The sequence below is a fragment of the Papaver somniferum genome, chromosome 10 (genome assembly GCF_003573695.1).
Source record: "Papaver somniferum cultivar HN1 chromosome 10, ASM357369v1, whole genome shotgun sequence".
Taxonomy (NCBI): Eukaryota; Viridiplantae; Streptophyta; class Magnoliopsida; order Ranunculales; family Papaveraceae; genus Papaver; species Papaver somniferum.
Genome location: NC_039367.1, coordinates 146,367,466 through 146,389,061, shown reverse-complemented (window position 1 = coordinate 146,389,061; position 21,596 = coordinate 146,367,466). Strand labels below are relative to the sequence as shown.

The window sequence follows — 21,596 nt, the reverse complement described above, 5'->3', positions numbered from 1 at the left end:
TTTTCAGTAATGAGTTTATTCTTCTTTTCTTCCAAAAGTTGAATTGTCTCTTTCTTTTCATGAAGACGGTGTTTGAAGTTATTAAGTGTAGTCAGTAAGGGTCTATGATCCATTCTAAGATCAGTATAGTTCAACCTTAATTCTTCCAGGATGAGGATCTCAAATCCTTTGGTTGGATAATTATTTAAAGAAAAATTAAGATGTTCTAAAAGGGTTTCCTCGTCAGAAAAGTTAGATGCCTCATCGGAAAGGTTATAAATATCTATGAGTATAAAGAAATGAGGAATGTTAATTATCACGTAAAATAAGGAGAATCAAAGAATCAAAGATTACATATCAATAATTTCATCATTTCTTTCTCGAGCCTTGCGAAGTAATTCAACTTTGGTAGAATTTTCAGCCTTAAGTTTGGTATTTTCTTTTCCCAAGTTGAGAAGTTTCCTTTGATAATCTGAAGAAACCGCATATGATAAGCGAGATACCTGTAAAAGTATAAGAAAGACGTTATGTGTCGGAGAAGAAGATTATAAAGAGCAAAAAGAGTACAGATATTACCAAAGATCCAATCACATATTGGAAACTTGGGTTTACAGCAGAAGAAGCTCCGCGAAGAGATGGATCATCCAAAATAGGAGCATCGCAGACTTGCGAGACTATACCAAAAGTGTGTCGTATATCATCATCATTAAGATCCGACATAGGATCAGAAAAAGGTTGGAGAATTCTTTCATTGAAGAAGAGATTGATGGATCTTCAGAAGCAAGAATATCATCATCACTGTATTCAGAACTTGAAGAAGGGTAGAATTATTTATGTTTCTTTGAAATATCAGAAGAAGAAGTTTTGGACCCATATTTGGATGCAAGTCTCTTGGTTCATTTCTTGGTTTTCCCAGCATCCTTAGAACCCCAAGCTTCAGCCTACGCGAATAATAAAGATAAGAAACTGAGGCTACAATATTGTTTAAATTAAAAAACAGAGGTAACAATATTGTTTAAATTAAGAAAGGGAATGTTTCTTACTTCATTATTCTGCGAAGATAATGCATTGTGCGACGTTTTGGCCTTTTTAGCAGCCTGAAGTCAGAAGAGTAGGAAAGTAAGAAATATAAAAAAAAACAAGGTTATGCGAAATTAGGAAGGTTATGCGAAGATTTCATACCATCTTTTTATTCTCATTATCAGATAAGACAAATTTCCAAGGTTGATAAGTTGAAAGATTCGCAGGAAGGGGAAGATCAGAACCATCAGCAGCTCTTCCAGATACATAAGGACCAACTAAAATGACAGGGAAATTAAGCCAGCATGAATCATTAGATCTGCGAGCAGTACTATTAGACTTATCATTCCAATCAACATCTCGCATAATTTTTTGGTCTTCAGCGATACCATCCTTTTTTCTTAAGCGAATGGCCCATTTTATTGATTCATTCTTCATTATCGCAACATAGTAATTTTTGAAAAACATTATCAACAATATACTCTGAAGGGTTGATGTCTTTATCACGGTATGATGCATTTCGCACTTCATAAGAATAAGATGTTCCTAATCCGGCTGCGCGACGAGAGTATTCTAAATCTATTCTAATAGCATCTCCACTTAATTAAAATATACCTCTTGAGAATCGATCATCGGATAGAATTTCATAGAATAAGGGAATTTCTGGATTATACAACGGGATGGGAAAATTATTCAAGAGTTGTCCTAATGAAATGATGATCTTTTGATTAGACCATTGTCCATAGTTTATTAATTCAAGATTGAGTTTTGATGAATAATCAGAATGGGAAGGAAGAGAAAGCGAAAAGCCTCTTGTGCAAAATTCTCTTTTCAAACTGGTGCATTCAGCTTCCATCTTTTTACCGGCTGGAGCCATTATAAGAATGGGAATGAGAGATATATAGGTGAACGAAATCACAGTAAAAAAAATATATCTTAATCAGATCACGGACGGAAATTACAGTTAAAGTGCAGAAGCAAGAGAAAAGACAGAAGAAGGTAAAAAGAAGAAAGAAGAAGATGAAAGAAGGTACATAAGGAAAATTTACTCTCGTTTTTCGAGATTTTATCTCATTGATGCGAAGAATAAATGGATAGGAATATACGGTTATAAGGATGTGTCAGATTACGAGTGGATAAAAAGACACGCATAAGTAAAGAAAGCTCAAATTCTGGAAATGTGTCGGTAGAGCAGAATATGAAAAGTTTAGCATGTGCGATATTAATAGATGGAGATTCTTCATATCGCTCACTTTATAAAGAGAACGAAATGAGAAGAGGCAAAATGTAGGAGTGAAATATCGCACATTCATTATGCATGCGAAGTAAAGGTCATTTGTCTTAAGCGAGGGTTATCACACATGTTAAAATTAGGGTGACGTATTTAATGATGTCAGCATAATCACGAGTAAAGTGTGATGATCTATGCGAAGGAGTAAAGTATGCGAGATCGAGTGTATGTACATGAGCGATTGTAACGCACAGTGATTTCAAAAATAGGGGATCTATTAGCTGTCATCCACTATGTAGTACCCTATATAAGGGGAAGGAATTTGTGTAAAGGGGGGATCTCGAAGATGAGTGTTAAACAAGAAATTAAGAGAGAGAAAGTTTATTTAGAGAGCAAGTAAAGTCATTGTATTATCTCGTAGTCAATTAGAGAACTTGGTAAATAAATGGGAAAAGCTCTTCCCAAGGGTACCTAATTTCTTGGGGGTACAAATACAATGCTTGGGATGTTTTGCCGTATAAGGATCCTGGTATACCCCCGGATCAAATTGGTACCGTACCCCCTAATAGATGTTGAAATATGGTTGTTGTTGGATTAGGCAAGTGTTTCTCCTTTTGTTAACTGAAAACTACAGCCACACTCATTTTTGAGTTTTTCTCCACTATGAAACTCACGGTCAGATATCTTCGGGGGCGCACCTATTTTTGATAAAAAATTTCTCTAACACCCATATTATTTATAATTAGAATTTTCATTTGGCTTCTTTTTCCTTTGGGTCTTTTTTTTTGTCGATTTCTTTCTTCCTTCATCTTCAGTCTTTTAATCAAAGAAGAAGGCTTTTGTTTGATCAACATAAACCGATTTCGATTGCTGAAGAACTTTGATTTTCACATGTTTTTTCTTTTTGAAATCCATAGGGTTTCTGAAACACATCCGAGATATTCACAGGGGACGGATCTATTCGAGATGAGTTTCCAGGTTCGTTCGATTTGATTTTTCCTTAGATCTGTTCATACTTGGCATATCGTGTCTTCGTATTCTCCATAGCACTTTCAGGTAAATTTTCATTTTTAATGGAAAATTGAATTATAATAGATTCCTTGAAATACTTCACAGATTGGTAAATTGAATTATGGAATCGATCAGTCGAGCTTGTTGTTTCTGCCGATGGAAACGATGAAGATTGGTAATGGTGGAACCGTATATAACTTTTTATGGTTGTTCGTTTGGCAGAGAAATATTTCACAGATTTTCAGTTGAAAGTTGAAACTGGTCTCAAAGTTTTCGAATTTCACTGACGGAATGCGTATTGCCGGATAGTCTTTGCAACTATGATTTAACTATGATTTCCAGTACCTAACTATTATGTATACTCTTTGTAACTATTTTTATTTTTTTTGGGTTCCAATTTTAGAAGCTTCTTTTTCTAAATTGGATGTTTACTGTTCAAGAAAATGCTTATGAGGTACAATTTAAACATCTGCAGGAGACCAGGTGTGAGCTATTACAGGAAAAAGCAGATGAAAAGTTTCAAAATGATAGACGAACTTTAGCTGTCAAAGAAAATTGGCATTCGTCATGGGTTCGAGATCGGCCTGCCTTAGCTGGGAAAATGTAACGACACAGGTTAGTCATGGCCATACCAATTTTAGGCCTTTTTGTAGTCCTACTAAGATTTGTCCATGACTATTGCTTAAACTATAAATTTGTCTTAACAGCAGCTGCAGTACTATCACTTTCCAGGATGCAATTTTGTGTTAGTGTGTAGATGAGCAATCAGTTATTAGGCAATTGCTTTGAAACTTCTAGGAACTTTAACTTTCTTGTATACAATTCTCTAGTTTTGAGTGGCATGGCGTTTGTAATTTTTAGCTGTACTTACTGGAGGTTCTTCAGCGTCATGATTATGAAATTATTGTCCTTTTAATTGTTTCCTGAATTGGACAAAAAAGCCGTAAATAGTGGTTCCAAACAAGTAAAGATGATGTCTGGGTTTTTGATATTCGTGTTACCATTGGTATTCATACCTCAGCGTGGATATGGGAAGATTCACTAGTTAGATAAAGGGTGGTGAAACCCTAACTTGAATTCCCTAGTTTTGACTTGTTACTAGACAATAATGTTAACTAAATAAAACAGTATCCTTTTTATGTCGTCCTTCATTTTACAAATTATTTGATGGGTGCATAATAGGAATAGGATAACCACAATATAGACACGGAGCCATGGTTTAAACCTAAATGGAGGGTGATGGCCAGATGGGCAGATGGGTTTGGGGTTGGCTTGGGGGACCAATGACAATACTGGAGTATGGAGTTTTGTTAGAACAATTCATATGGGATGAACAAATTCAGAGTTTGTTCATTTTGCTCCCTCTATGGAATGAACAAACCAAGAAAATGGATTATCAAATGAACAGATCTGTTCATTTGAACATTGAGTCGCACCAACAGACGCGCGTCTATTGTAATAGTGCGTGCCATCCTTAATAACGTTGGCGTCAACAGCCATGACGCCCAATGCTTTTCTCTCTCCAAAACCCGTTTAAGATATTTAGGGTTTATTTTTTAATATTTATTTTTATTAGTTAAATATTTCGTGGGACCCAACTCTTAATAATTTATATAAATAAAATCACTAGTGGGACCCAACTCTTATTAGTTTATATTAATAAAATCACTAGTGGAGCCCAATTTGTTCATTTTGCTTTATTTCTCATAGTGGAGAATTCAATTTGTTCATCCACGTGGATGAACAAATATTTGAGTTTGTTCATTCCCATAGGAATTGCTCTTCAGGACTTGAACAGCCAAAACCAGTCTGTAGTGGTGGTGGGAATGGGCATGTGACATACGCACGCTGCTTTTTATTTCTTTATACACTTTATATAAGCATGAGAGTAGCATTCCAGTATGGTCAGTTCACCTGGTCCACACGTTTAATATCAAACTCCAATTTTTATTTCTTTTATGTAATTTTCATGAATCTCTTAATAAAATAATATAAACCCGTGTATTTTCCAATTATTCATCAGTGTTTATCATTTGGCGTTGGCTATTGGATGCAGAACTTGATCGATCCATGTTAATCGAATAATAAGGAGTGAATATGATATCATGCATTAAGGGTTCCTGCAACAAATAAGGAAAGCCACTGTCTGGAATTGGCTATAGTTAATTATAATCTCATGTAAGACTTATCATTTTTTTTTTTTTGTGATCGAAGAATTCTTGTTAATTTATTTTCTTCAAATGGATTATGCAGCTATAAAAATAATTGAATAATTTGTTATGCATATATGAAATTGGTTGCATAATCTGTTATGCATCTACAAAAGTTGTTGCATAACTTGTTATGCAGTTCAGAAAATGAGTGCATAACACGTTATGCAACAATTTTTTTATTAGTATTGGAACCAACAACAAAAAAAAGATTGCATAACTTGTCATGCACCTACAATAATATCTGCATAACATGTTATGCAGTCGTGAAAATGGATGCATAAAGCATTATGCAACCACTTTTTTGTAAGCAGTGAAATAAAAATATTGATGCATAACTTGATATGTATCCAAAAATATGGCTGCATAATGCATTGTGCATCAACTTTTTTTGTAAGCACTGAAATTAACCAAAAAAATGGATGCATAACCTGTTATGCATTCGAAAATATGGCTGCGTAATGCATTATGCATCGAGAAATTGTTGCACAATATTTTATGCATCGAGAAAATAGATGCATAACCTGATATGCATTTGTAAATATGGATGCATACTTCATTATGCATCCATTTTTATGTACGCACTAAAATCAACAAAAACAATGGTTGCATAACTTGTTATAGATGCATAACTTTGTTATCCAAATGCATAATTTGTTATGCAGTGGAGAAAATGGTTGTATAATTCGTTATGCGTCTGCAGAATGTTTATGCATCTTTTTGGTGGCTGCATAATGGTTATGTATTAAGTTTTCGAAAATTTTGCCTAAAATGATGATCACCTCCGATTTTTTCGTGAAAAACAAAAATTTGATATTCTTGTTTGTACTCGTTGCGTAGCTCTTTTACAAAAATTTCCAACGATATAAAATTTGCAAAATTGCAAGGCGCGGATTTTTAGATATGTTATATCCAAGTTGCGTTGCCAATTATACCTCTGATGCGTAACCCGTCATGCGGATGCATAATCCGTCACGCAGACATTTTTAGTAATTTCATATAATTATGGGTGTCACGGAAATAATTATAGGTGTCACGTTACCTAAAATTAATTGTGGACCTGACAATAAGAATATTATTTATTTTGGGCATGCACCTAACTTTCCCTTTATAGTTTTGCGAGCTCAATGTTACAACTAAGAGATGTTTTCCCATAGAAAGCCCAAGCCCATATTTATTTCTCTTTCCCTCTCGTCTTTCCTGTTGACTGTCTTTTGGTTAGCTAGGGCCATGAACTGATCAATTACCATATCAAACGAGAAAAAGAGAGATATGAGGAAATACATACTCAAACTCATCTCAATACGACAGCTATAAGTAGTATGCATGAAGCATGGGGTTGAAACGTCGAGTTCCATCTTGTTATTCAGGTGACTTGCATTTCAGCAAACTTTTCTTTTTGTGTAGTTCTTGATGGAAAAGAGCCAAGGAAGATGGTAGAATGTCAACTTAAGTTATTTAGGATAGACTATGTCATTTAGTAGTTACTTAAATGTAAAGATTCAATGATAAAAGTAAACAAAGAACAGCAAATAAAAGTAAAACTAGGCGCATCAAAATTGAGTTGGAATTTGGAAGTGGCAGCTAATGTAGACTTTTAAGTTTGTAAGAAAAGCATAATGAGTTCTGTTGAACGACAGTATAAATTTAAAGGTTTTTCCTGCCGCCGTGGATAACTAAATCACGAATTAACAATTATCTTGAATGTAAGTTGGATGGGTCTTGTTGGGCATTTGGTGAGGAATCTTTGAGGCAGTTACCCTTACAAAGTGGATGGCCATCAGATGTAGAGTGCATGCATGCTTATTGTGTACTTGAAATAGATAAATCTAACTTTAGGAAACAGGTGACAAGTAGGGGCAACTGCTCCTTTCCTGGTTTGTTTGGTCATATACAAACCGGTCATGTAAGAAACGCCAAGAGTAAAAATTTAGGACAGTTATAGAATTCTACGACAAACCAGGTAAATAGGACATTATCATCACCCACAATTTTCTCATCTAGTATAGATTTCTTGGCCCAGGGACTTTTCAAGGTTTTCATTCTACAAATAACTTACTCGATAAGACTGAATTTCAAAGAGTCCATAAATGTATCAAATTCTTTAACAAATTTAGATAAGTTTTATCAACCATAATTAGAACAGTATTTCCATATGGTTAAAACTCTAGCCTAAAGATATTTTTACTGGATCATTATCCCACAAGGATAAAGTACAACCTGTACGGATGTCGGCTGTAGATAAAATCTACCTCAAATTTTACTCGCAGATTTTGAGATAAAGGGTCAGTTTTGGGAAGGGGTGTTACGTTTTTTTATTCGCGGACGGACTTCATGACTTTGCAGGAGTTTGCCATGATGCGAAAGGAGCCTTTATTCATGTTGGACTAGATCCTCAGCAAAGGGCAAATCTATCGAAGCAGGTGGAGTATATGACCATCAAGCAGCTGCATGGGAAAGGAGATCGGATCTCAAGCATTCCCCCATGAAGCATATGAAATTAAGCATGTATAACAATTGCCTACACGGGAGTGCGGATGAAAATGCTAAGAGCATGTTTGGATTTCAGAAATAGAAGTGTTTCTGGAAAACTGTTTCTTCGCAAACAAAAGTCAATTCCAAAAGTTAAAAATAAAAAGGTTCTGCTTTACATAAGTTTTCTCATTTTTAGATATCATTTCAAAAATTATAGGCAATCTGAGGGGCATTGAGGAATTTTTTGCTCATCTTATAAAATTCAGGTGGTTAAGGCAGATTACAAATCAGATCCACTAAACATATTTGGATCAAAGGATGAAACTTTTACAGTAACAAATTATTGGTCACGAGTATATTCATTCCTACAAGTTTTTTTTAGGATTCGATCATCCAAGTATAAACTTGAAAGAGCTTGCCTTTGACTGTAAGCCCAAAAGGTGCCAAAAGATATTACTGATCCATATAGCTATGCAATGTCTTTGTTTTCAGTGCTGCTAATGTGGGTAGCATTTTGTTTGGGTTGTACCAAATTGCATATAAAACAAAACAGATTTTGATAAGGGATTTGTACACCCCCAAACAAAATGTTACCCCATTAGCAGTTATGTTTGTTTTGGCTAAGTTCATGAACTGATCGACCATGTCAAAAAAGAGAAAAAAAAGAAGATAAAATATGTTCTCAATTTTATCTTTTTGAAATACATTAAAATTCATAGTCAAACTCAATGCGACGTCAACAACCACAAGTGGTATGTGTAAAGCAGGGGTCAATATATGACGTCTATAATGTTATTTTAATAGCTTGCATTTCAACCAACTTTTGTATATTTTCTTTATAAAATGGAAAAGGGCCAAGGAACATGTTGGAAAAATGTCGAACGAAGTTGATATGTATATCATTTTGAAGTTACGTAACCTTGAAGATTCATAAACAAGTAAGCAAACAACAGCTAATAAATCAAAGCTAGGGTTGAAAATTTGAAGTCATGTTTTGGCTAATGTCAACTTTGTGTTCTAATAAAATCTTCATGACTTATTTTGAATTATTGCCATAGTAAATATTTTCAAAGCTGTTTGCATGGAATTACCAATCCAATAAGTTCTTTGGTTAAAATTATTTATTTTTTTAACAAAACTAGTCAAATAAAACCAAGGTGACCAAACATGTGGTACAAAAAATCCAACCATATTATTTTTAATAAATGAAAACCATTTAATTAAAAAGTGACAAAAACTCCAGGTCAAATAATAATGTACAAATTTAGTTTTTATTACTTTAAAAAAAGCCAAACATACCCTTTTTACTTTGTCTTCTTTTTCTTCTTCTCTCCTTTCTTTTTTCTATTTATGCGGTCTTCATCTCCCCACCACCATTAACACCAGCAACAACAAATATCTCTCCATGAACACCATCGCAACACCTCCGTCACCACCAACAACAACACCTCCGTCACCACCAGCAGCAACACCTTCGTCTCCTCCACGAAACCTTCGTCTCTTTTTCTTCTATTTCTATTCAGATCTATCACCAACAGTAGCTCCGCCACCACCAAACCAACCGATGTGTCCAGATCCGCCACCAACAGAACCTCCGTCTCCTCCATTAACACCATCATCACCTCCTTCTCCTCCATTAACACCATCATCACCTTCTTCTTCTCCGTCTACAGATTTTCCATCAACAACACCGCCTCCTCTTATTTTTGTTTTTCCCACCAGTACATCAGATCCGCCACCAACACTACTTCTACCTCCTCCTTTTATCATCTAAAACCACCACCAATACCTTCAAATCGGCCACCAGCAACACCTCATCTACAATCAACACCAGTACCTGCAAATCCGCTCACAACATCACCTCCGCCTCCTCGTTCAATCCTCTAGAATCACCACCACCACCTTATGATGTTTTCATCACCAGCAAATGATGATACATCTTCAAAGTCGAAATCAATATTGTATTGGGAAATGACAGATTTATGATGAAACCAAAATTGGTTTCATCAAATTCTGACAGTTTTTGGTTGGTGAAAACAGTAAACTAATGATGAAACCAAATTTGGTTTCATCATAAACTTGCCTATTTTCTGTCATGAAACCAAAGATTTTAATGATGAAAATTAAGTTTATGATGAAACCAAATTTTGGTTTCACCTGATTTTTGTCTAGTTTATTCGGTCTGACTTGGAAGACGGCATGTTTGGTTTCATCATTGAAGTTATGTTGGTGAAATGACAATATGTGGTTTCGATTGTATGTACAATGGTGGTTTTGATTATATGTGTGTATGAATTGGGAGAATGTGTATAGCAGGGTCTGGTACTGGTACTCCAGGTATTGATGAAGAAGTTTTGTTGGTAGTGGTGGCCTTAACTGAAGTTATGGAAGTGATAAAGAATGGATTAACTGAGTAAGAGTGGTGCTAATGCAACGAGAGTTGTAGTTGAGCTTCAGGTGTTGCATAAAGGACCGGTATGGGTTAAAATTAAAGAGGTGTATGTCTGCATTGTTAAAAGTGTAATGAATTGGCTGAAGTTGATGAAACCTAATTAGGTTTCATCGTATTTTTTTCATTTTGTTGAATATTAATATCTGTGAAGCCAATTTTTGATGGTGGGATACAGGTGGATTATTTTTTGTTGAAACTGGTTGTAGTTGAGGGGGTAATGGTAGTGGTGGTTGTGGTGCTGGTGGTTGTGGCAGCGATGGGGGTGGTGCAGTTGACGGTGGTGGTAGGTTTCATCTTATTGTGGATTGTTTTTTGTTGAAAGTAGTCTTAGTTAAGGAGGTAATGGTAGTGGTGGTTGTGGTGATTATGGTTGTGGTGGCGATGGGGGCGGCACAGTTGACGGGTGGTGGAAGGTTTCATCTTATTGTGTTTCATTTTTTTCTTCTTCTTCTTCTTCTTCTTCTTCTTCTTCTTCTTCTTCTTCTTCTTCTTTCTCCTTTCTTTTATGATGAAACCAAAATTTGGCTTCATCTTATTTTGGTGAAATCATTTTTGGTTTCATCATTTTTTCTGGTGGTGGCGCGGTGGTGGTCGGTGGAGCCGACGAAGGTGGTCGGTGGCGGCGGCGACGACGGGCGGTGGTGGTGTTGCTGGTGGTGGGTTGTTGTTCGTGGTGATAATATAATAAAATTTAAATGTTGGGTTGATTTTTGTTTTTGTTGGGGTTATTTAAATAATAGAAGGGTAATGTAGACAGTTTATGTTAAATGGGGTTTTTGTGAACATTTTGTTTTGGTGGAGTTTTTGTGCATGGATGTGACACCTTTGGGGTTATAACTCGCGGACCGTTTTTTTAATAATTTTCCGTAAAATTTGGTAATCCATGTGTTAATATGTTAAGAGTGTTTTCGAACAATAATCAAATGTGCATGTGTTCTTGTTGTCGACCAAGACATGCTTAGTAAATTGAGTCGGATCTGACTCATACTTAACCCCTGATTCGGATCTATTTGAGTCAGGGAACAAAACACCTTTGACCCGTGAAACCAAGTCGCGAACTAGATTTTTGAGTCACATCTGATTCAAGAAAACAAACATATCTGGATCAGATTCAGATGAGTTGAATCCAAATAAAACCATGTCTCCAATAAATTGGTACCCCTTTAGCGGCCATGCTATTTTCTCGACAAATATTACTTCTTAGTGAGTATTGATCATTGGCAAGAACACCTTGGGAGTTGGGAACGCCTCCCTTCTTGCTGCACCGTGCACAATCTACCTCGTTCAATCCTGTGTTTACACCACGATGGGCCATTGTGCCACTGCCATCTATAGTGTTCGCCAGGTAATGCGTTTTCATTTTTTGCACAGATTGGTCAAGAAGTGTTGTGACCATTAGCGGCAAGAGAGCCATTATCAGAGTATCAAACATAGTTCGACCACATTTTAAGTATCAATCACGAGCGTCCATTCGTTTTTTTTTTTTTTTTTTTTACAAAAACCAAATGTGGCGTATTTGAAGTTAACAGTTTGGGAATATGTTCATCTTACAAAGCTCTACATATTCACAAAGAATCAGCACATTCCGAAATGTATAATTCCAGAATATATTACCTTGCAAATCAATTGTCGAAGATCATCGAATTTTCCGGAATGTGCTCATTTTTAAGAGTATGTAGAGCTTTGTTAGACGAGCATGTCTTCATATTAGCTTCAAATATACTCGACGGTTTAAGTTTTTTTTTTGAGAAAAATATCCTCTAAAATGTGAGATAATGTGAAGGGATTCTCCGTCAAATCTGTTTACCTATATTTTTTTGCATCGCTTTTTCCCCATTGTATTTCAATTTTGGTTTAGACATTTTTACCCAAAAGCTTTCAAAATCCTTTTCTATATCGTTTTCTCACCCTTTTATTTTTAATTCTGGTTTAGCCATTTTTATCAAAAAGCTTCCAAACCTTTCTTTGCTTCGCTTTTTCTATTTTCAATTCTGATTTTGCCATTTTTACAAAAAGCTTTCTGAATCTTTTTTTGCACCACTTTTTCACCCTTGTTATTCTCAATTCTTGTTTCACCATTCCTATACCAGTATATGTTTGCTTACAACCAAAAGTTAGATGTATGCTTTTAAGCCATTTTATATTGTTAAAAGCAAAATTTTGACCTTCACCATTTTGGATGCTAAAATAACTGTCCTCACTAAATTTGTGCTCTACCAAAGTGCCAACTGTCCTCACTAAAATAACGTCGAAGTCTGTCCGGTTTTACAACAAGAGCCAACAGTAAATATTTTTAGGACAGTTATAGAATTCTCCGACAAACCAGGTAAATAGGACATCACCATCACCTCATCCTCCATAATTTCCTCATCTAATTTACGATTTCTTGGACCAGGGACTTTTTACCAAAATAACTTATTCAATAAGACTGAAATTCAAACAATCCATAAATATATCAAATTCTTTAACAAATTTAAGATAACAATCAAGATATTACTAACCATAATTAGAACAATATTTCGATATGGTTCAAACTCTAATAAAGAGATATATATTTTACTGGATAATTATCCCCGGAGGATAAAATTACAACCTGTACGGGGTTGTACGGCCGTGGGGTGTGAAAATAAGATTAGAGTAAATTTGATCAAAGTGGATTGGGTGGAAATAGTATTTTACCCAAGAAGATTAGATTAGGATAGAGATTAATTTAGTATAAATTTGGTGTTTTACTGATCCTAATTTCTATCTAATCCTCCTCTGTCTTTTTATAGCTTTCATTACCCTAAAAACATCAAGATCAAAAATCTAACCTTCTCTTCTCTCAATCTAGGGTTTTCAATTTTCTTTTTTCTCCAATTCTGAATCAGATAAGAAATCAAGATTTTGTAGCTCAATTTTTCATAGTGTAGTTTATTAGATCACAAAAGAAAATCTTGGATCCAAAATTTTAGGGTTATTTTGTTTTTGGTTTTTGAGATCTGAGGGTTTGTAATAATCAGTTTTGTTAGAGAAAGTTTGGATTTTTAGTTTTTAAGGTTTTTTGAATTTGGATTTGGTTATATTGTGATGGGGAAGGTAACAGTAGGAGTTACAATAGTATGTGCAGCAGCAGTATGTGCTGCAGCTACATTAATTGTAAGACATAGGATGAAAAGTTCAGGGAGATGGACAAAAGCGATGTCTATATTAAAAGAATTTGAAGAAAAGTGCGCTACTCCAATTGGGAAACTCAGACAAGTTGCTGATGCTATGACTGTTGAGATGCATGCTGGTCTTGCTTCTGAAGGTGGTAGTAAGCTCAAGATGCTTATCAGCTATGTTGATAATCTCCCCACTGGGTATACATCTCTTAAACTCTCTGGAATTTTTTCTGATTTTTGTTTTTTTGATTTATTTAAAGTTTCTATATCTGTTTAATTGATTATTGATTGGATTGGGTTGGATTGATTTGGATCATAATAGGATAAACCCACATTGATTGATTGTTCATGTACATTCTTTTTAAGAATCGGTATGTTTAATTCTTGAATTGTAATTGATTGGTAGGTGGAGTTTGTGCAATATGAAATTGGGTTTATTTGGTTGGCGATGTAGCTTGCAGGAGATTTTAACTTATTGAATGTGTGTGCTATGTTAATGTAGTGATGAACATGGACTATTCTATGCTTTGGATCTTGGAGGTACAAACTTCCGTGTGTTGCGTGTACAACTGGGTGGAAGAGATGGGCGTGTAGTTAAACAAGAATTTACAGAAGTTTCAATTCCTCCGGAATTGATGACTGCCACTTCAAGTGTATGTGTAATTGTGGTTCTGATAAATTTGATTTCTGTGTCGATTTTGGTAATGTTGTTTGCTGATGTTTTCTATTTGTTAAATATTTCAGGAACTATTTGATTTCATTGCTAAAGAACTCGCAAGATTTATAGCTACAGAAGGAGAAGGTTTTTTCCTCCCTCCTGGTAGTCAGAGGGAATTGGGTTTTACTTTTTCATTCCCTGTCAAGCAGTTATCAATCGCATCTGGAACTCTTATCAGGTGGACAAAGGGTTTCTCCATTGCTGATGCGGTTAGTTTTTTCGTACCTGCCTCTAGTTTGCAGTTAATAACTATATAGTTTGCTGTTTATCCTCTTTATACATTTGCTGCTTACTCTTTTCGAACTTGAACTTCCTGAACAATTTCATGTTTCTGATGATGATTCCTTTGGCCCTTGTGCTAGGTTGATAAAGATGTGGTGGGAGAACTAACTAAAGCCTTAGACAGACAGGGAATTGACATGCGCGTGGCTGCTCTGGTAAGTCAATTTTGTTTCTTTAGTTCAGAGCTTTCTGATGCTATCCTTCCATACTGGATCTTCAGTTCCGATTTTTAACTGGCATTGTTGATGCAGGTGAATGATACAATTGGTACATTAGCTGGAGGCAAATATTTCAATAATGATGTTGCAGCTGCAGTTATCTTGGGTACAGGAACAAATGCTGCATACGTAGAGCGTGCACACGCGATTCCTAAGTGGCATGGTCTCCTACCTAAATCAGGAGAAATGGTATGTTGCCTTCACCTGTTATTACTCTTTAGAACTTTATCTTAATTTGAATTTGCTTCCTCTACTTTAAGTGATCAATTTGGTCATTAAAAACACCTAAATAAAGCAATGCATCTGGCAGTTAAAAGATATATTCTAATATTGCTTTCTAATTCTTTAGGTTATCAACATGGAATGGGGTAACTTCCGTTCATCACACCTTCCGGTGACTGAATATGACCAGGCATTGGACCAAGAGAGTCTCAACGTTGGTGAACAGGTACAGTATGCACGTCTTCTTTTTCTTTATTAATAATTAGCTGGTGTATTTTCAGTGGTTTTGAATTTCGTATCCTTCATTACTGTGAACAGATTTTTGAGAAGATTATTTCTGGGATGTATTTGGGAGACATTGTACGTAGAGTCCTCTGCAAAATGGCTGAAGAGGCTGAATTTTTCGGTGATGTTGTTCCACCAAAACTTAAGACTCAATTCATCTTGAGGTATACCATCCATTTCACCTGTAGTAGAAGCAATTATTTACCAAGTTCTGCATTTGACTACCCACTTCTTAGGTTTTGCTTGAATTCTTGGTAAACAAACCCGGAAATGTGAATTATGCAGGACCCCTGAAATGTCTGCCATGCATCATGACACATCCACAGATTTGAGAGTGGTTGGAAGCAAATTGAAGGACATCTTTGGGGTATGGTTTTGTTTGTTTCCTCCTATATAGTAGAACTCTTTACTCATATTTGTTTGTTCACAAGGTGCAATTCTAAATGTTTGATGGTTTCTGTTCTCTTATATCAGATATCTAGTACTTCCCTTAAAACAAGAAAAGTTGTTAAAGATCTCTGCAACATTGTTGCCACACGTGGTGCCCGTCTTTCCGCCGCAGGGATCTTGGGTATACTGAAAAAGATGGGAAAAGACACAGTGAAGGAGGGAGAGAAACAGAAGACTGTTATTGCCATGGATGGAGGATTATTTGAGCACTACACTGAATTCAGCTCCTGTCTGGAGAGCACCCTCAATGAGTTACTCGGAGATGAAGTTGCACATACCGTTGTTATCGAGCACGCAAACGATGGCTCTGGAATTGGAGCTGCTCTTCTTGCAGCTTCTCATTCTCAGTATCCCGAAGTCGAAGAATCCTTATAAGACACTATTGAGGAAACAAATATTTTGTTGAGTAATATTATTTTCTTTTCTTCTTTTTCAGTCACTTCTTTCTCCTTTTTTTATTGGTCAGTCGCTGGGCATGGTTAATGTGATAGGTGGATTGAATTGTGTATAATTGCAGAACCTGAAAGTGTCTTGTGATATCTCACTTCGGTCTGCCTTCTGCCCATTTTCTTCTTTCTTGTTATAAATTACATACTTGATGGCTTCGTATATGGGCGTAATATAAGTCAAATACACTGTATTTTTCCCTTCTGTTCTAAATAAAATGGGAAATGAGACTGTTCTTTTACTTCAGTTGATTTCTGTTTTCAGTGCATCACTAAACGCTACAAAATTCTAACAGAGCAGAATGACTACTATGAAGAACAGGAGCAACATTTTATATGTCAACAGAGTTGAAACCAAGTCTTTCTTCCTGTATGCCTCTTGGGAAGAACAATGCCTGTCTAGGTACTGCAATGCTCCTAAAAATCATACCATTCCTTCTAGAAATCACCAACCATCCTTCTAGAAATCACCAACCATTCCACTAATAAGAATAAGAACAAGAAGTACCCATCTACCATCAGAATTCCAATGTCCCAAAAGGGATCATAGGAGATGACAAACAAGAGTCAGAGTGGTAGTTGTTACAGAAAGCCAAATCAAATATTAGTTTCTTAATTAGCAGAATTTACAGTGGTAATCTTCATATAAATGAAACCACAGGGATCTTGTTGCCGAACAGTATAAAAACAGACGACAAAGACCTACTACTATAGAGGATAACCGTAATCACTATAACTGCAATGTTTAACCATACTAATAAAGATCCAAAACATACAGAAAGAACTTACGATTACTATGAGATATACTTATTCACAAAACACTGCGCCGTCTCAAATTAGAATAGGATTTGTTGTACAACTATACTGGATTCAATGCACATCTTTTCTTGTAATTTAGGGACTATGTACCTCCCACTCCCATTGTATTCGTTCAGCTCCTTTAATGTAAGGCTGGTTAAAAGTCCAATCGGCAACAAGTTGTAGAAACAGTTTAAGAGAGAGTGAGGGAGAGTACCTTATACTTGTTTTCCCCTACTTGACAGTTACAAAAGGAAAGCAATTCGAGTCTTTAACTTCTTGCCAATCAGTGCAAAGTAGAGAAGCCTGCACGTCTGCTTGATCGCTACTATACTTCTTCTTGCATGCATCAAGGAAAGGTTTACCATTCTCTTAACTCGTATGACAGCAGGATTACTCATTTCTTCAGTTCCTAGAATCAAGAAGAATTAGTCTGCCAGGAAACCTGTAGAATGCCATTCTGATCTAAAATTATATTCCATTCAGCAGCAAGGATGCAGTTGCAATCTTACCTAGGCCTTCCTGTTTGCCATAATCGACCTTTTAGAATATTTGCTTTTCAACAGAAAGTACACCAATGAAAATTGTGCCAAGTGATTACAGATTTTAAAGGAAGGCTGTTATTGGGGCGTCACACTCCTTTAAAAGGGCGTCACTTGGATATCTGGTGACCAAAATTCTGATTAAGGGATACTTTTGATTCAATAGCAATTTGTCCAAAATGACCCTTCAATTAAAACTAATAAAAACAGATGAGGAAGAAGCAAACTGATCCTAGTGATGGTAATCAACATCTCAATCAACCCCAACTTCATCCTCAACTCATTCCACCGATTCAATCAATTGAAGAATGAATTTTTCAAACTCCTCAACAACAACCCATGGTCTATGTAAGGTAATAATCGAACAAACCCATCTTTTGTACTCGTTTTTGTGCTTAAATCGAATGAAATCAAAGTAAAATTAGGATTTTATTTACTTTCTGCTAGTGTCACGCCTGGGTAAGGTACTAGATTTTTCAATCGTAATTTAGTTTTTGAAGAACTTACGCCTAGGTTTAGTTCAATTCAAGCGTAAACTTTGATTTACATGTCGTTCAAGTCTAGATTTAGTTGATTTCCAGGCGTAATTCCGATTTACGCCTAGGTTTAGTTGATATCCAGGCGTAATTCCAATTTTACGCCTAGGTTTAGTTGATTTCAGGCGTAATTCCAATTTTACACATAGGTTTAGTTGATTTCCGGGCATAATTCCAATTTTACGCCTAGGTTTGTTATATGTCCAACCTAGGCGTAATTAATTAAGCTAAATTAAAATTAGCCAAACAAGGGTTGTTTGGTCATCGCAAAATTATATAAGATAAGGGGTATTTGATATTACTTATGGGTGATCCGTTTTTGTCTTATTAGGTGACGCCCCTCTAAAGGAGTGTGACGCCCCAATAACAGCCTTCTTTTAAAGAGATGAGAAGAAAAGAGAGGCAGCTCACACTGATTAGTTCTTTTTGAGCTTCTTGCAGCTCATCGTTCCTTTGGCGTTGTCTGACTATTAGAGTCTGGTTCATGGCTTCAAGGTCTTCTAATGCTCGGGTCGTTTCACTGAAGGAACCAGTCGGTTTTAGTAGCTTTTAAGCGGCTTACCCAATCTAGCAACAACCCATCTTTCAACATCGGTCGGGGGATACCAATTTGATTCGGGGTATACCAAAATCACAATAAGACAAAACATTGGATTTGTACTCTCCCCAAGAAATTAGGTAACCTATTAGCAATGTTTCGACTTGAGAAAAGCTTTTCCCTTTTAGAGACGAATTGGGAATCCGAGAGGAAGTTTTTTGAAAAGGCTTCCAGATCTAGTCTTTGAACATCTTATAAATACACAAAGTTTTAACCAAATCTTTCACTCAATTACGTTCTTGCTTGAGTATTATATTTTCTTGTGTTGTACGTCTTGTGAACAACTTTTTATTTGTAGCAGCGTAAACAAAAAGATGTCAGGAGGAAGAATAGATCCAGATTGGTCAGCTAATAATAAGTCAGAAAGAGTTTTCTTAAATTCATCAAAGAAAAAGATCAAAAGGTTTGGCAGTCGAGTCTCCTCTTTGCTAATGCCCGGTTCAAGCCAATTTTCTTAGGAACTCTTCAACCTAACGCTACCTTGAGTAAGCTGATGAAGCGTGTTTGTGATACTCAAAAATATATTCGTGCAGCAGAAGTATGTGCTGCAGCTACATTAACTGAAACACACAGGATGACAAGTTCGGATAGGATGACAAAAGCTATGTCCATATTAAAAGAGTTTGAAGAGAAGTGTTCTACACCAATTGGAAAACTGAGACAAGTTGCTGATGCTATGACTGCTGAGATGCATGCTGGTCTTGCTTCTGAAGGTGGTACCAAGCTTAAGATGCTTAATAGCTATGTTCATAATCTCCCTACTGGACATGAACATGGGTTATTTTATGCTTTGGATCTCGGCGGCACAAACTTCCGTGTGTTGCGTGTACAGTTGGGTGGAAGAGATGGGTGTGTTGCTAAACAAGAATTTACCGAAGTCTCGATTCCTCCTGAACTGATGACTGCCACTTCAGGTGAGCTATTTGATTTCATTGCGAAGGAACTCGCAAGATTTATAGCTACAGAAGAAGATTTTTTCCTCCCTCCTGGTAGTCAGAGGGAATTGGGTTTCACCTTTTCATTCCCTGTCAAGCAATTATCAATCGCGTCTGGAACTCTTATTAGGTGGACAAAGGGTTTCTCCATTGACGACGCGGTTGGTAAAGATGTAGTGGTAGAACTAACCAAGGCCTTAGACAGACAGGGGATTGACATGCGTGTGGCAGCTCTGGTGAACGGTACAATTGGTACATTAGCTGGAGGCGAATACTTCAATAATGATGTTGCAGCTGCAGTTATTTTAGGAACTGGAACAAACGCAGCATATGTAGAGCGTGCACATGCCATTCCCAAATCAGGAGAAATGGTAATCAACACGGAGTGGGGTAACTTCCGGTCATCACACCTTCCTGTTACTGAATACGATCAGGCTTTGGACCAGGACAGTCTTAACGTTGGTGAACAGATTTTTGAGAAGATAATTTCTGGGATGTACTTGGGGGATATTGTGCGTAGAGTCCTCTGCAAAATGGCTGAAGAGGCTGGATTTTTTGGTGATATTGTTCCATCAAAACTTAAGACTCGATTCGTTTTGAGGACTCCTGAAATGTCTGCCATGCATCATGACACATCCCCTGATTTGGCAGTGGTTGGAAGCAAATTGAAGGACATCTTTGGGATATCTGATACTAACCTTGAAACAAGAAAATTGGTTGTAGATCTCTGCAACATTGTTGCAACACTTGCTGCCCGTCTTTCGGCTGCAGGGATCTTGGGTATTTTGAAGAAGATGGGAAAAGACACGGTAAAGGAAGGAGATAAGCAGAGAAGTGTTGTAGCCGTGGATAGAGGTTTATTTGAGCACTACACCAAATTCAGATCCTGTTTGAAGAGCACCCTCAATGAGTTACTCGGAGATGAAGTTGCACACACGGTTGTTATTGAGCATGCAAATGATGGCTCTGGAATTGGAGCTGCTCTTCTTGCAGCTTCTCATTCTCAGTATCCCGGAGTTTAAGAATCCTGATAAGACAGAATACCCGAATGTTTATAATTGTATAACCTGAAAGTGTCTTGTGATATCGCACTTCGGTCTGCCTTCTGCCCATTTTCTTCTTTCTTGCTGTAAATTACAAACTTGGTGAAATCATATATGGGCGTAATATAAGTCAAATACACTGTATTCTTTTATTTAGTTCATTTCTATTTTGGGCAAAACTTCTACAAACATGTCAAAAGACCTGCAAATGTAATTTTTCTGCATCACTAAACACCACACTACTGCAGATACAATTCAAATTTGAATCTCCACATGGTATGTTAAGATACAATCACTTTCATAGCACAGAACTAGAAGCTTGAATAGGAAAAAACACTAATGTTTGGCATCATTCGTCAGTTATTTAGTAAGAACGACAGTGTCAAGTAGGCAGAGTTCTCTGTGTAGCGATCATGATTTACGTTTTAACTCTATCATTAACTACAACCAAGCTACTTTTGTGTCTTTAAACAATGCTACTATGCTAGCCTGTTGGCAGGGTTGATAACATTTTGATATAAAGTTTACCGCTTGTCTGTTTTATGTCATCAATCTCAACCTGACGGCATACTTTTTTATTTTGGTTGAGCTATACTGCTTTTTGGATGTGCAATTTGTTGCCTTGCCCACCCGATCTAAATGCAATCGGAGAATGTGATGAGTACTTCAGTAACTTGTTTCGCTTAAGTAATAGATAATTTGATTATTTGAGGATTCAAGTTTGCACCTCCACGTGTTATGGTAAGGTAGAATCACTTTCGTGTCATAAAATTGGATGTCCGAACACGGAACAGAACTTAAGTCGCTAATCATTCTTGGTTATAGCTATCAAGATAAGCGTTACAACTGTTGAATACTCTCAAGTTTCAAAGTAATGCGATGTAAGTAACCTATGTTTCCATATCCATTAGGGGGATCATTTCTGGTGAGGCACCTGACACACTAGCTAGTACCAAGGATGCAGTAACTGTTGGCACCAAAGATTTTGTCATCCTTTTATGA

At 36.4% G+C, this 21,596-nt stretch overlaps 2 protein-coding genes and 1 long non-coding RNA gene across 4 annotated transcripts; all 3 read left to right on the top strand.

Annotated features, from left to right (window-relative positions):
- The first annotated feature begins 2,836 nt into the window (after nucleotides 1-2,836).
- Nucleotides 2,837-5,490, top strand: LOC113317596. Of its 2 annotated transcripts, XR_003343684.1 has the most exons (4): nucleotides 2,838-3,208; nucleotides 3,347-3,597; nucleotides 3,717-3,856; nucleotides 5,298-5,490. It is a non-coding gene; the product is annotated as an uncharacterized LOC113317596 (long non-coding RNA). The 2 variants fall into 2 exon arrangements; XR_003343683.1 differs by lacking the exon at nucleotides 5,298-5,490 and having other exon boundaries at nucleotides 2,837-3,208; nucleotides 3,717-4,169.
- A 7,642-nt stretch (nucleotides 5,491-13,132) lies between these two features.
- On the top strand, nucleotides 13,133-16,389 carry LOC113317926 (hexokinase-2-like). The gene is made up of 9 exons (XM_026566037.1): nucleotides 13,133-13,719; nucleotides 14,024-14,174; nucleotides 14,266-14,448; nucleotides 14,602-14,676; nucleotides 14,773-14,928; nucleotides 15,089-15,187; nucleotides 15,280-15,410; nucleotides 15,532-15,613; nucleotides 15,721-16,389. The coding sequence occupies exons 1-9, from the start codon at nucleotides 13,448-13,450 to the stop codon at nucleotides 16,069-16,071; spliced, it is 1,500 nt and encodes a 499-aa protein (XP_026421822.1). The 5' UTR covers nucleotides 13,133-13,447; the 3' UTR covers nucleotides 16,072-16,389.
- Nucleotides 16,390-19,190: 2,801 nt separating this feature from the next.
- On the top strand, nucleotides 19,191-20,573 carry LOC113314971 (hexokinase-1-like). The gene has a single exon (XM_026563298.1). It carries the CDS (start codon nucleotides 19,191-19,193, stop codon nucleotides 20,571-20,573), a length of 1,383 nt encoding a protein of 460 aa, XP_026419083.1.
- Nucleotides 20,574-21,596: the final 1,023 nt, after the last annotated feature.